At 44.1% G+C, this 14,273-nt stretch overlaps 1 protein-coding gene across 2 annotated transcripts in view; it reads left to right on the top strand.

Annotated features, from left to right (window-relative positions):
- Window positions 1-14,273, top strand: part of SNUPN (snurportin 1) — a 50,514-nt gene that overhangs the window by 17,275 nt on the left and 18,966 nt on the right. For both annotated transcript variants that reach the window (XM_033167069.1, XM_033167068.1), the window contains exons 4-7: window positions 9,414-9,518; window positions 10,849-10,945; window positions 12,595-12,692; window positions 13,663-13,740. In XM_033167069.1, coding sequence (XP_033022960.1) covers window positions 9,414-9,518; window positions 10,849-10,945; window positions 12,595-12,692; window positions 13,663-13,740 — 378 coding nt within the window. The remainder of the gene's footprint in view (window positions 1-9,413; window positions 9,519-10,848; window positions 10,946-12,594; window positions 12,693-13,662; window positions 13,741-14,273) is intronic.

Here is a 14,273-nt window from a genome sequence, read left to right on the forward strand (position 1 = left end):
GTGCATAAACTGGGCTGGGATCTGTCATCGGAACCGATGCAGGCGCTATTAAAAAACGGCCTGAACCCATACGTGAAAGATGAACTCTGTCGTGGTCCCAGGCCCAGAACGATGGACGAGCTGACGAAAATGGCACTGTCCATTAGTGTCCCGCAGTCCTTGGAGAAAAGAGAGGGCAAGGGGGCGTTTCCATGGGAACCGTATTCCTGAGAAGCCTTCTGGCGCCATGCCAGGACTTTCTCCCCCAGAGCCAATGGAGATCGGAAGAGCGCGTGCGCGGGACTTTTCAAATACCGCGGCTCCCAGGAAGGTGGAGGGGGGAGGCTTGGGAGGCAGGCAAAAGATGTTTCCTTTGCAATCAGACCGGTAACTTCGTCAAGGCATGCCCACAGCGCAAGGTTTGGCAGGGCATGGTGGGAACGGCAGTTCCAGAGGTGGGGGAGGAAGCTAAAGTGCAGGGAAATGACGGTGCCTGGCTGCAGCAGGGAGGGGCCAGCAGTCATTCGGACAAGCAGTGAAAGAGCCCCAACAAGGTGCCCCGAAAGCTGGAATTGTAATCAAGGCGGTGCTAGATCTTCCTAACGGCTAACCAGTGGAAGTGCAGTCATTGGTCGACTCAGGAGCAAGCACGAACTTTTTCAGCCAGGACTTTGCTTTGGAGTACCAGTTGCATCTGCTCCCTCTGGACATTCCCTTGCAGGTTACCACCATTGATGGGAGGGCACTGCTGGGGGAATATCACCCATCAGACCTGGCCCATTAGGATGCATGTGGCCAGGCACTCTGAGACTATTGCTTTCAATGTGACCACTCTGACAGGACCACCCATCATCTTCGGCATGAGTTGGCTCGACCTGCATGATCCTGTGGTGTCTTGGCACCAGAGGTCTCTCACCTTCGGTTCAGCGCACTGTGGAGAACTGTATGGGGAAGGAGCATCCCAGCAGTCCCGGAGCGATGCCCGCTGCAGCGAGGCTGGAAGAGGCAGGCAGAGTCCCTCCGGAATACACGGACTTTACCGAGGTGTTCAGCGAGAGGGAGGCTGACAAGTTGCCCCCCCCACCTGCCCTACGATTGCCAGATCAACTTGGTGCCGGGGGCCAGACTGCCAGCAGGGATGCTGTACTCCATGTCGGACCAGGAGATGCAAGATCTAAGGGACTTTATTGATAAGAACTTGCGGTGAGGCTTCATACAAGAGTCCAAGGCCGTAGGGGGAAGTCCAGTGTTCTTTGTGGACAAGAAACAGTCAAAACAGCGTCGCCTGGTGGTGGACTTTAGAATTGTGAATTCCTTTTTTTTTAACTTTATTGTTTGCTTGTCATATACAAAATGATTAATAAAAAAGATGCACAGAAATTAAGAAAAATGTACAAAATATACACTCGACAAATACCTGTGTACCATATTACATAAACAAGTAACTGTATATCATATTACAAAAAATAATACTGAGACAATAATAATAATAAACAAATGATAAGTTTACTGAACTCTAATACAGTTACTTAATTTGTTGTTACTTCTATCTTATATTGATTTCTGTGTAATTATAATATACAGATAAATCCGTTTTAACAAGAAAGAAAGAAAGAATTGTGAATTCCTTGATGGAACCAATCACGTTTCCCATGCCTCACATTGACGAGGACCTCAGGGAAGCGTACAACCTGATCCGAGTCCGAGAGGGGGACGAATGGGAAATGACCATGTTTACCCTACTGGGAGCATTTGAATATCTCGTTATGCCCTTCAGTTTACAGGCCGGGAGCCCATGCTTCCAGGCTTTTATGCACCACGTACTGGGGCCTCTCCTGTACAAGAACTGTGTCTGTTTCCTGGAGGACATCTTGGTTTTCTCAGAAGACGAGAAGCAGCACGTGAAACATGTCAGAGAGGTGCTGGAGAAGCTGAAACAGCATCAGCTCTATGCCAAGCTCGAGAAATGCCAGTTTCATGCTCGCGAGGTGGAATTTTTGGGGTACCAGTTGTCGAATTGGGGACTGGCCATGGACACTGAGAAGGTGAAAGCGGTGTTGGAATGGAAGAGCCCAAGACAAAGAAGGACGTGCAACGATTTTTGGGATTCAGCAATTACAAGGAATGGAGAGCTTGTGCCTTTTTCTCCAGGAAGCTCAACAAGTCAGAGAAGAACTACACAGTTTGGGACAAGGAGCTCCTCGTCATTTACACCGCCTTCAAGCAATGGCAGCACTTCCTGATAGGGGCGTGCCAGCAGATCCAGGTATGCACCGATCATAAGAACCTGGAATACTGGCGCACAGCGAGAGTACACAACCAGAGGCAGATCAGGTGGGCGGAGTTTTTTGCCGGGTTCAATTTTAAGATCCAGTATGTTCTGGGTGAGCAAAACGTGCGGGCTGACACATTATCCAGGAAGCCAGAGTACATGGAAGAGGAGGGACCTCCGGAGGCCAGGCACGTCTTCTCACAGGAAAAATGGACCTGTGGGGATACCATGGAGGTTGGTGCAGAACTGTCCAGACTCAGCAAGGAGGATGCCTTTGCTCAAGAGAAGTTCAGGGAGATCAAGGAGGGTCGGGGGGTGGAGAACAGTTTTGAGGAAAAAGGGGAGTTGTTCCGAAAGGGGGCATTGTACATGCCGGGGGAGGGGCTGAGAGCCAAGGTCCTCAGACAGCTCCACGACAACCCCACAGCAGGACATTTCGGGCAGCACAAGACCATGCTGCTGGTCACGAGGGACTTTTAGTGGCCTAAGGTCAGGGAGGATGTTAAGGAGTATATCCGGGGGTGTGATGTGTGCCAAAGAACCATAGGAGAGAGAACAGCCCCAGCGGGGTTGTTAGAACCTTTGCCCACCCCGGGGAGGCCGTGGGAGGTGGTGTCCATAGATTTTATGACCGATCTGCCCATGTCCCATGGTAAAACTGCAGTATTGGTGGTAGTAGACCTGTTGACCAAGATGTGCCACTTCGTAGCGTGCTCCCGGGCATTCACAGCAGAAGAGACTGCCAAACTATTCTTGGACTATGTCTTTCGATTGCATGGGATGCCTTCGCTGGTGATCTCTGACCGTGGGAGGCAGTTCACCTCGCATTTTTGGCGCAAACTCATGAATCTGTTGCAGGTGGAGGTGAGCCTTTCCACGGCCGGACACCCACAGACCAATGGTCAGGCAGAGAGCCAATTCCATTTTACAACAGTACTTGCGCTGCTAAGCAGGGGAGGTCATCTGGGTGGGGGACAAGGTGTGGCTGTCATCGCAAGGGCTCCCTCTCCGAGGGAGGTGCAAAAAGCTAGAGCATCAGAAATTGGGGCCATTTGAGGTGCTGCAGCAGGTTAACCCAGTGGTGTCTAAGATTAAGTTGCCCCTCTGGGAATTCCCATCTATGGACAATTGATTTTTCTCTCAAAGTTTCTACCAAAGGTTTGTATTTATCTCTTTTTCTTAACAACCTTGATGGAATAATTTTGTGTATGATGAGATCTGTCCCATGAATTCTGAATTTTTTCTTACTGCTAGTTTGTAAGACTTTATCTCTCATTTCCATGCTTACAAAAGTTACTAGACAGTCTCCGGGCCAATTGTTCGTTTTAGCAAAGCTGGATCTAATTCTGAATTTCCCCCCACATTTTGATTCATCTCTTGCTGTTCAACTTCCAGCCATTTTGCTAATTCTGAGACTATTTTTTGATATATCTGTTCATCCGGGATTTATCTAAATCTCTCTCTCCTGTGTATCTCTATCATAGATATCGCATCTAAGACTGCTTCATGTGTTTCTTTCATTTTTGCAATTTCTTTATCTTATACATCTCTCCCTTCCTTTCTCTATTCTCCTTCTGCATCTTCCTCACCCCCTCCTCTAAACCAATTGTTTTGCCCTTCAGTTCTTGAACCGTCTTTGTCATCTCCAAATTTTTAACCACTAACTCATTCATTTTCCCTGTTAGTTCCATCACCATCTTTGCATTTTCATGTATTTTCATTCCCATTCTGTCCAGTTTTTGATCAGATGTCTTAGCATTTTCATTCATTTCTTTCTTCATTTCTAAAATGTCTCTTTTCAACCCCAGAATTAGCTCCTTCACGCCCATAGTCAAATCCTGATCCGGGGTTGAATTTCTTCTGTTTGGATTCATAACTGAACTTGATGTCACTGAATTAGCATTTTCTTATTAGTATTAGACATCTCCTATCCCATTCCTAAATAACAATGTGTATCAATGTATACTATAGAAAATTTCAATTATTATTGTACATTGGTTTTGACGGTTACCCTTTATCAGTTTGGCTTACTACTTCAATATCTTAAGCTTGTCACTTTAACTATGGCAACAGAAAATTGCATTAACCTTAATAAAAAACAAGAGGGTTAGAGATAAAAGAAGAAAAGAAGAAAAAGAAATAATAATAATAATAATAATAATAATAATAAATTAAAAAGGAAGGAAAAGAAGAAATTAAAATGAAGAAAAAGAAGAAAAAAGAAAATAATAATTAAAAATAAGAGTCAAAAAGCAGGGAGAGAAAAAGAAAAAGAAGAAAAGGGAACTAAATAAAATAGAAAATTAAAAAAGAATGAAAAAAGAGGGGGGGAGAAAAAGGAAACCTTTATCAAATTCTTCTTGTCTGGTTTATACATAATTCAACAAGAGAGAGGGAAACGGAAGAAAAGGAGAAAAATCACAGTCAAAAAAATTCACACTTTTAGTCACCAGGTGTCAGTATACTGTTAACGTCTCAATTTTCCTCTCCTTGACGTCTCCAGTACCACTGAATTATTCTCCCTTCTTCTTATTAAAGCATTGAAATGACCATTTTTCATCTTATTTTCCTCTGCTCTCACAGCTTGGCTCTGGATATCTGTCTCTCTCTGATCAACGTGTCTCCACAAAAAGGTTCATTTATAATACATGGGAGGTAAACTCAGCTTTTTAAAACGTGACTTTTCTCCATTGACTCTGCTTCGTCCTAAGTCTTAGACGCTGGGTTTTTGGAGTGGTGGTGGTGAAGCCTTTAAGCCATATCATTTCTTCTTCTCATTATAGCTTATTTCCTTATACCTGACCTGATATTATCCCAAGGTCTCTTTTTTGTAGAAGGATATACCTTTGTCTTTCTCTCTGTGTTTCTAGTCCACTGTTAACTTTATTGTTTACTCTATGCCAGCATTTTCATCCACCAAAAAATAGTAATAATAGATATCCGACCTTAGCTTCCTTTTGGGTAATATTTTTTAAAATACTTCGGGGTTGACCTCTTTCGCTTTCTCTTGCACCATTTAACACCACAAACAACCTCTGGTTATGTTGTAAAGTGACTTGCTTTTATTCGTCTAAATAAGGTCTTAAAGGTCCTTTTGACGTTCTTCAAAATTTACTAACTGGGTCTGTTAGCTCGTCGTACTTTAGTGGAAATTCACCCGCTGAGTCGTGCCCGGGTACAGGCTTTCTCACCGGAGAGAGGGAGCACTGCTGCCGGCATCTGTGGCCACCTTCCCAAACCTCACAGTCCGCTCTCCGGGGCCCCCTCCAATGCCACAGCAGGTCCTTTGGGTTCCGGAAGCCCACTGAAACCTTGTAGAGGGTTGTGAAGCCTTACAACCCCCCTTTTTCCTCCTTCGTGAGTGTGCATCTTTCGGAGCTCGAGAAACACGTGTCTGGAGGCGAGCTGTGGTAAACTTGAAGTCTTCGCATTTTAAATTATTCTAATCATTACTATGAGTCCTGAAGTAATTTAGCAAGAAAGAACCACAAAAAGGGAATGATATAATACTCAGTGTAATAAATAGGAAAGGAATTTTTAAAATGATAGCAAAAGCCCACAAACCACGATGACAAAGCTAGTTTCCTTTTTATATATATAAGAATTTATTGGATTTTCAAAATAAAAATACACAAAATACAAACACTACACAAACTACACAAAATACACACAAACAAAACAATTCCTCATCCTTATCTTCTTTAAAATCCTAAGCTTGGGACTTCCTCACATCCTCTCTTTTGCGTTCATTTCTAATCTTCTTTAGTAACTTTGTAACATTGTAAAATCTACTTTCTTACATCTAATCTTAATCATACAATTATAATCAATATATCTTAAACCTTAAATCTTGTTCTTATCAACCTATTTCAAATCTTAAATCTTATTTTTATCAAATAAAACTTCAAATTACACATCTCTACGTCTTTTATCCTCTCTTCACTTAACTTTGTTATGCTGTGGCCTATATTTCCTCTGATTCCAATTTCAAATATATAAAAACAACACATTTTAACCAGTGCCTAAATATTTCTTCCATTCTCATAATCCATTTTCCCTCTGGTGTCGGAGTGCCGTGGTCAGCCTTTCATTCCCCAATAGTTCATACTTTACCCCACCCCTCTCCTGTCCATCATCACTCTCCCCTTTACCTTTCCCATCCCCCAACAGTCTCCCCCCCAACATTCCACCAGTCCAGGTTCTCCTTCTGCTATTATTTCCTTTCTGTTCAGTTTTACTCCTTTTCCTTCTGTTCTTTCCTTCAGATGTAGCTTCCTCTTCTCCAGAATGTAGCAATCTTCTTGACAAGTAGTTGTAATAAGTTTATCACAAAGTATCTTTCCTCCACTCTCAACTTCTTGTTGCACTTTCCATGATCGTTGTTCTCGAACCTCTGGGCTGCCACCCCAGAAGTTCATTGTACTGTCCACACTGAGGGCTCCCCGCCTCTCATGCCAGGGAAGCCTTTCTTGTTTACCAGCTTGTGCACATTCCTCTTCAAAAATTTCCACTGGATCAGCATTGTTTCCATCCTTTCTATCGAGTGGATATATAGAACAGTTTTTCAAAGTAGCTTCAATCTGGGTAAACTTTTCTATAACATTCTGCTGAAGTAATTGTAATTCAAGCAATAGTCTTTCCTGGATTGATGTCATTGTTGAGTCTAAGGAGACCGTGGGATTTGAGTGGGCAGGATGTGATAGGGTCTCAGTAATTTTCCAGCTGCTCCAGCCGGTCCACAGCCGCCATTAGCCAGAGGGTTAACGGTGTCTCTCTTTTACTTTGTAATCCACAAAAAGGAATCAATCAAGGTCCCAATCTTACCCCCAAACAGGGTTTTCTAACGTATACAAAATCAGTGTAAAACTTTAAAGCAAGTCTTAAGCGGCTCCAGCTTCATTGACGTTACTTTGATATTGCCGCTGTCAGAGAGAGACGGACTTCCTCATTTTAAATCTCTCTCCGTAAGCCAAATTTCTGCCTTTTAGGTTCAAATTAAGCTCCGTACTTACAGAGTCCTTGTTTTAGGTCCAAATAGAGGAAAAGCGGAGCGCTCAAAATCCGGCTGTACCCGCTGCTTTGTGCCTTCGGTTAGAGATGGCTTCTTCAGCGCCGTCCCGGAGCCCCGCTCGCTCAAGCCTCCCTTTTATAAGGGTTGCTTGAGAGCAGGGTCGGGACTTCTGGCACCCGCTAGAAACCCAGGACTGCGGGACGCTCTTCCCGCGGTTTAACAGAGCCCGCAGCGCGGTTGCGGTAGCTCCAATCCCCGAAGACACTGGAGCTGTCTCGGAGCTGAGACAGCTCCCGACTGCTGGGAATGGCGCTCACACCGGAAGTCTCGACAAAGCTAGTTTCCACCTACGGGTGGTTCCATCCTCAAATCCCTCTAGCCCTGCGACATAAAGAGTTCCCGGGATGCTGAAGTTTCATGGCAACTTTGAAGCTACAAAGCATTTTAAATTTGAAGAGTCATTCATATTTGCCAGAGTGCAGTGGTTACTCAGTGAGCCCTCGGGGGAAAGGGGAAAGGGAAGCGTGGGTTGGCTTTACTCTGGGGGCTGTTGATGGTGATCAGAGGTGGGATCTCGATCTCTCACACACAGACAGCCTTCGACTGTTTACTTGGTTTTCTAGGGACAAATGCAGTCAGGGTTCTTTAAGTTTTCTACCCTAATTCCACTGGTTTGGGAAGCACGTTCTGTTTCAATGCTGCCCATAAGCAGGTGGCAGCTTGTTATGGCTTTCTCTGCTAAAGGAGGCCTTTCTTATAAGCCTTCGCTGAGTGATAAGCTTTCTCTTTCTCCCTCCTTGGCAGCCAGTCAAGGAAGTGGCTTAGAGCAGGCTTCCTCTTTTGGCCTACAATTCCCATGATCCCTAGCTAGCAGAACCAGTGGTCAGGGATGATGGGAATTGTAGTCTCTGGAGGGCCGAGTTTGAGGAAGCCTGGCTTAGAACTACAGCAGTAGGCAGGAATTGTCATTTTAGGGGGAGAAACTTAATTTTTGCACATTTCTTCAGTGAGGGATCTTAAAAATATGTTTTTGGGTGTGAGTTCACACTTGCAATTATTTTTGTGATTGGAAAACATTTAGCTTAGTAAGTCTACCTTTGATTAAGAAGCATATAAACAGCTTTCAGAAAATGAAAGAATTTTACTTTTACATTCTGATAAGTGCTTAATGATAATAATGATGATGATGATGATGAATAAAACTTCAAGCACTTGGCAATCATTTTTTTGTTTTCTATGCAATTTTACACATATTTTACTTATCAAGCAAAACTAAATTACATTGGTACCCCGGGTTACGTACGTGATCTGTGCGTATCACGAACGCACGAAAAACCCCAAAAAAACCCCAAAGAAGCGCGATTTGAGTGCTTCTGCGCATGCGCGAAGTGTGCAGAACGCTTCTGTGCATCCGGGGGTCGTACGTGCTCCGGAAACACTTCCGAGTTGCAGGCATTCACAACTCGAACCGAACGTCCACAACACGGGGTGTGTGTAACCCGGGGTACCACTGTATATCAATTTTACCAAAGTATCTTTAGAATTCCTGAGCCACATTGCAACTTTTTAGCACCCCTCATTCTAGGAATTTGAAACTTCAACACTCCCAATCACAGCAGCTTCCTCCATCTCGAACCCAAAGAGGTGCCTTGAGCTCTGCAGTTTGCTTCATTGCGGCAGCTCTGGGGTTCGCTGCATTTAGTGGCTCTTTGGGCCAGGATTAATAAAAATAAAGTGGAACAGAGAAGGTATCCTCAGACCATCAATCCAGTGCTGGCTCAGTACTGACTGGGTTCCCAGGCTCTTGGGCAGAAGCCCTTTCCAGTGGAGATTGAACCTGGGGCCTTCTGCATGCATTAGCAAGTGCTCTGCCGCTGGGGTATGGCGTTCTCATAGCCTTGACAGCTGTTCAGGCCTGGCTTTAACCAGTAAGGTTTCTGGTTGCATTTCTCCTTCTGCGCCACGCTTTCCCAGCCTGGTGCCTCCACTTGTTTCCAGCTGCATCTCCCATCATCCCTGACCATTGTCCATGCTGCTTGGGGCTGATGGGAGATGTAGTCCTACAGTGTCTGGCAGGCACCAGGGCAGGGAAGGCTGTGACATTTGCCGTTTTCCCCCAGTGCTACACAGTTTTCTTTTCTGCCTTTGTAGCTGATGCTGTCTGAATGGCTGATTGACGTGCCCCCGGATTTGGTACAGGAGTGGCTGCTGGTGGTGTGCCCTGTGGGGAAGAGGGCTCTTATTGTGGCATCTCAGGTAAGAGACTGTGGCTTCTACCACCAGCCAAACCAAGGAAGAGTTTTTATCTTGCTGCTTTGTAAATTGGCTTCCTGCTGCATTCTAATAGCTTGGCAAGCTGGGGTTGAGGAACCTTTGAAATCAGGCAACTCTTGCGTCCATGTCCAAAGGCTTATTGCATGTGAAACTCCTCCAAGACTACGAAATAGATCTGTTCCATCTCACCCCATTTGAACAAGCTGCACTTTAACTGGGCTTTTGTTGTTGTTCAGTTGTTCAGTCGTGTCCGACTCTTCGTGACCCCATGGACCAGAGCACGCCAGGCATGCCTATCCTTCACTGCCTCTCGCAGTTTGGCCAAACTCATGTTAGTAGCTTCGAGAACACTGTCCAACCATCTCATCCTCTGTCGTCCCCTTCTCCTTGTGCCCTCCATCTTTCCCAACATCACTCCATTTTTAAAAGTATTTTGATGATTTCTAAGAACTTGTTTTCCCTGCTACTTCTTATCTAGTGGGTCACAGCCTGATCCAAGGTGGGTCGCAATAGTACTACCACCATGCAAAGATATGGTAAAAAGATTAAGAAATGGGTCCCCAAATGCATATTTGGATTGAAAGTAGGTCCTGAGTGTGAAAAGGTTGAAGCTAGCTGGTCTAAAGGCACATGAGGCTAAAGCTAAGCAGTTCAGCGTCTGAATAGGCGGTTATCTGAAAACCTGAAGGAGTGTCTCCACCTGCATCGTCCAACATGGACACTGAGGTCTCCAAGGGCCTTCTGGCGGTTCCCTAACCGCACGAGAAGTGAAGCTACAGGGAATCAGGCAGAGGGCCTTCTCGGTAGTCATGCCTGCCCTGTGGAACGCCCTCCCATCGGATGTCAAGGAGATAAACAACTATCTGGCTTTTAGAAGACATCTGAAGGCAGCCCTGTATAGGGAAGCCTTTTAATGTGTAATGTTTTGTTATGTTTTTATATGTGTTAGAAGCAACCCAGAGTGCCTGCAGCAACCCAGTCAGATGGGCAGGGTACAATTATTATTATTATTATTATTATTACTACTACTACTACTACCACATGCAATACTGCCTTGAGCTTCACAATGGAAGAAAACAAAATCGAAAATTCTTTCTAGTAGCACCTTAGAGACCAACTGAGTTAGTTGCTGGTATGAGCTTTCGTGTGCATGCACACTTCTTCAGATAATGGAAGAAAAGGAAAGATATAAACATAATAAAATATACGTGGGGTTTGCCTTCAGGAAGTCCTTTTACAGTGGGGGGGGGGGGGAATCATTCTTGTTTGTTCTTGATCCTCTCCTTCTCCTCCCTCTCTTCTCTCCTTCCAGGGCTCCACTGCAGCTTACACCAAAAGCGGTTTCTGTGTCAACCGATTCCCTTCTCTTTTGCCAGGCGGGAATCGCCATACTTCGGCAACAGGGAAAGGTAACTTCTTGATTCCCCTCCCTTTGTGCAATCTCCCAATGGGCAAAGATCTGCTTGAAAGAGACACTCAAAACCAGCTTCCGTGTGCTGTTACCTCTTTTCTTTTTGCCATTGCTTGAATGATAGGTCATTAGCTATAACAGGTATTGTTTGGAACAAGAACATCATTCTGGGCAATATATTAATCTTTATCGCAGAAATTCTCCCCAGCAAGGACAGTTTTAATTTTTTCCATCTTAACATATATTTTTAAATTTCCATCCACATCTTAAAATAATTATTTTGAAACAACATCCAATTCAAATTTCTCATGGGTAATACCTAAGTACTTTACTTTTTTGTCAATTTGAAATTCAGTTTTCTCTGTCAAAGTCTTGTTCTTTTGTAGTCATATTCTTTTTTAAATTTTTCATTTTCTAATGATTAACCTTAAAACTTGCCAGCATGCCAAATTCCTTTAATTTATTCATAAGAGTCTCCACTCCCTGTAATGGGTTTTCCAGAACTATCATCAGATCATCAGCAAAACTCCTAACGTAGTTTCCCTTTTTAATCTTTATCCCCTTAATTCTCTCATCTTGTCTAATATCTCTAAGCAAGACTTCCAAAACCAAAATGAAAAGCAATGGTCACAGTTGGCACCCTTGCCTTGTTCCCTTCTGTATCTCACAAGGTTTTGTTAATTCTCCTTTAACAATTATGTGAGCTGTCTATGAATAATAAATCAATTTCACCCATTTAATGATATCTCCAAAGTTCATTTTTTGCAAAGCTCTAAACAGAAATTCCCAGTTCACGTCAAAAGCTTTTTCTGTATCAAAAAAAATCAGTACAGCTTGCTTCTTGTTCTGACAGTTCAAATACTCCAAAATATCTAACACATTTCTGTCATTGTCTCTTAACTGTCTTTTAGGTAAAAATCTACTTTTTATACATCGTGACCAGTCTTGGAAAAAATTAAAAATCACTCCAAATAATTTATAGTGAGATTGGCTGATAATTTTTTACTGAGGTCAAATCTTACCCCTCTTTAGGTATAAGTGGAATGTTGGCCTCTTTCTAGCTATCTGGTATCTTAGAATATTATTCATTGTCCTCATTGTTAGGGTTGTAGAAGTTCTTCAAAAAATTGATAGTTAGCAGCTGGCCCCTGTACCTTTTCTTTCTTGGATTTTTTAATAGCATCACATAACACCTGAATATTTAAAGGGCCATTGATTGATTGATTTTTGGAAAGTCTGAGATTTTTGCTGGATGTTGTTTTTGCAAGTAATCATCTATCCCGCCCTGCTCCCCAAGATTGTTTGACCTTTATACAGCTTAGAGTAAATTTGATGAAATAGTTTTTTCATATTTGTATTGTTCATTGTTATAACATTGTTTTCTTGCAACTTCAGGATCACTTTCCTTACCTTGGCTGAATTAATTAAAGCAAATAGTTTTAACTGGATTTTGAATGTGCAATTATTCATTTTGAATTTTATTGTGTTATTCTCTTCCTTAGTGGATTGTGCAAACCACTATTCTGAATAATGCCTTTTATAGGGTAGGGGGCACTGGGGATAAGTGTATAGAACCAAGGGACAGTGGCCCAAAGAAGTTTGGGAACCAATGGCCTAGATTAATCTCTTGCCTCTTGTTGTGTGCAGAATATACAATCCTGGACTGCATCTACAGCGAGGCCCAGCAGATGTACTACATCCTCGATGTGATGTGTTGGCGGGGACACCCTGTGTACGACTGCCAGGTAACTCTTTTTGCCTCTGGTCCTGCCACTGGCTTGCATCCCTGGCAGCTGTTTCCTCCTCTGTGTTCCCTTTCTGAGACACTTCCTGGATTCTGCTAAAACTCACCTGTAATGGTGTTTTTGGAGATGTTGCCCCATAATTAAATTTTAATTTTTTTATTTAATGGGGGCATATAGGAGGTCAAACAATTCTGGGAGCAAAGTTGTCCCAAGCCATTATAGGACTTAAGTACTAATAGTGACACCTTGAACATGGCCCAGTAACAAATTGGCAGCCAGTGCAGATCTCTGAGCAGAGGTGTTAATACACTGGCAGGGCCTCGCTCCTGTCAGCAACCATGCTGCAGCATTCTGCACTAGCTGCAGCTTCCGATGTTCAGCTGACTGCTGTTTTTGGCATGGTGACCAAGACTAGCCCAAAATAGTGGATCCCTGTGTGCCTTGGCCACCTCTCCACATACTTTCTTTTAATCTATAACCAACAAAAGAGTTTAGCAAGATAAGGGGTTCTGTTGAAGTCATGATGGTTGGCTTCACAATCCAGAGTATAAGCAGTTGCTTCCTTTTGGGGTTGTTCCATGTGGAGCACATAGAAATCCAGATGGATTTCCCATATTCAGGGCAGAGCTCTTGAGGCTGCTGCTTATCAGTTAGTCCCCTAACGTGACCCTCATGGCCAGCATGGTGTGGTTAAGAGCAGTGGACTCGTAATCTGGTGAACCGGGTTTGCTTCCCCGCTCCTCCACATGCAGCTGCTGGGTGACCTTGGACTAGTCACACTTCTCTGAAGTCTCTCAGCTTCACTCACCTCACAGAGTGTTTGTTGTGGGGAAGGAAGGGAAAGGAGATTGTTAGCTGCTTTGAGACTCCTTAAGGGGAGTGAAAGGGTGTCAAGTCCAAACTCTTATTCTTCTTCTTCTTCTTCTTCTTCTTCTCCACCTCCTCCTCCTCCTCCTCTTTTTTCCCCCAGACAGACTTCAGGTTCTATTGGCTGCATTCAAAAATGCAGGAAGAGGATGGCCTGGGAAAGAAAAGCCGTCTTAATCCAGTAAGTCCTTTTTGCCCAGAAGTGTGGATGTTCTAGACAAGTGAGGCCTGCAAGGAAATAATCTGCTGTGAAGTCTTCCTGTTCAGGGCCCTCTTACAGGATACTCCATTCCATTTCCCCCTCCCCATCCCTGGTGTTCTGTCCTTTCCCCCTCCCCTGCCACCAGCCAGCATGCTCAGCCTTCAAACTGCTTTTTTTTTTTTTGCTGTGGGGGGTGTCCTTCCCTAAATATTTTTTCCTTATTATTTTTTGTGTGGGTGCTTTGTGGTTCACCCACAAACTCGCTGATTCTTCTCCTTGTGCTTGGATGCTGCTGGTTTTGGATGCGCAAGGGCTGGTTGACACACACAGAATAGAGTTTCCTGTGGCTATTTATCGGGGGGGGGCTTTCTCAGCTCAAGGGCTGCATTCCCTTCTGGGCAGCTTTCTGAGGGCCACATGCTGCTGGTGGGCAGGGCCAGAGGCAACAGTGTGCAGAACAAAGCTATAGACTTCACTTCTGCACCGTGTGCTGGTTTCTGCACAGACTCAGC

This window comes from Lacerta agilis, chromosome 13 (genome assembly GCF_009819535.1).
Source record: "Lacerta agilis isolate rLacAgi1 chromosome 13, rLacAgi1.pri, whole genome shotgun sequence".
In the NCBI taxonomy this organism is placed as follows: Eukaryota; Metazoa; Chordata; class Lepidosauria; order Squamata; family Lacertidae; genus Lacerta; species Lacerta agilis.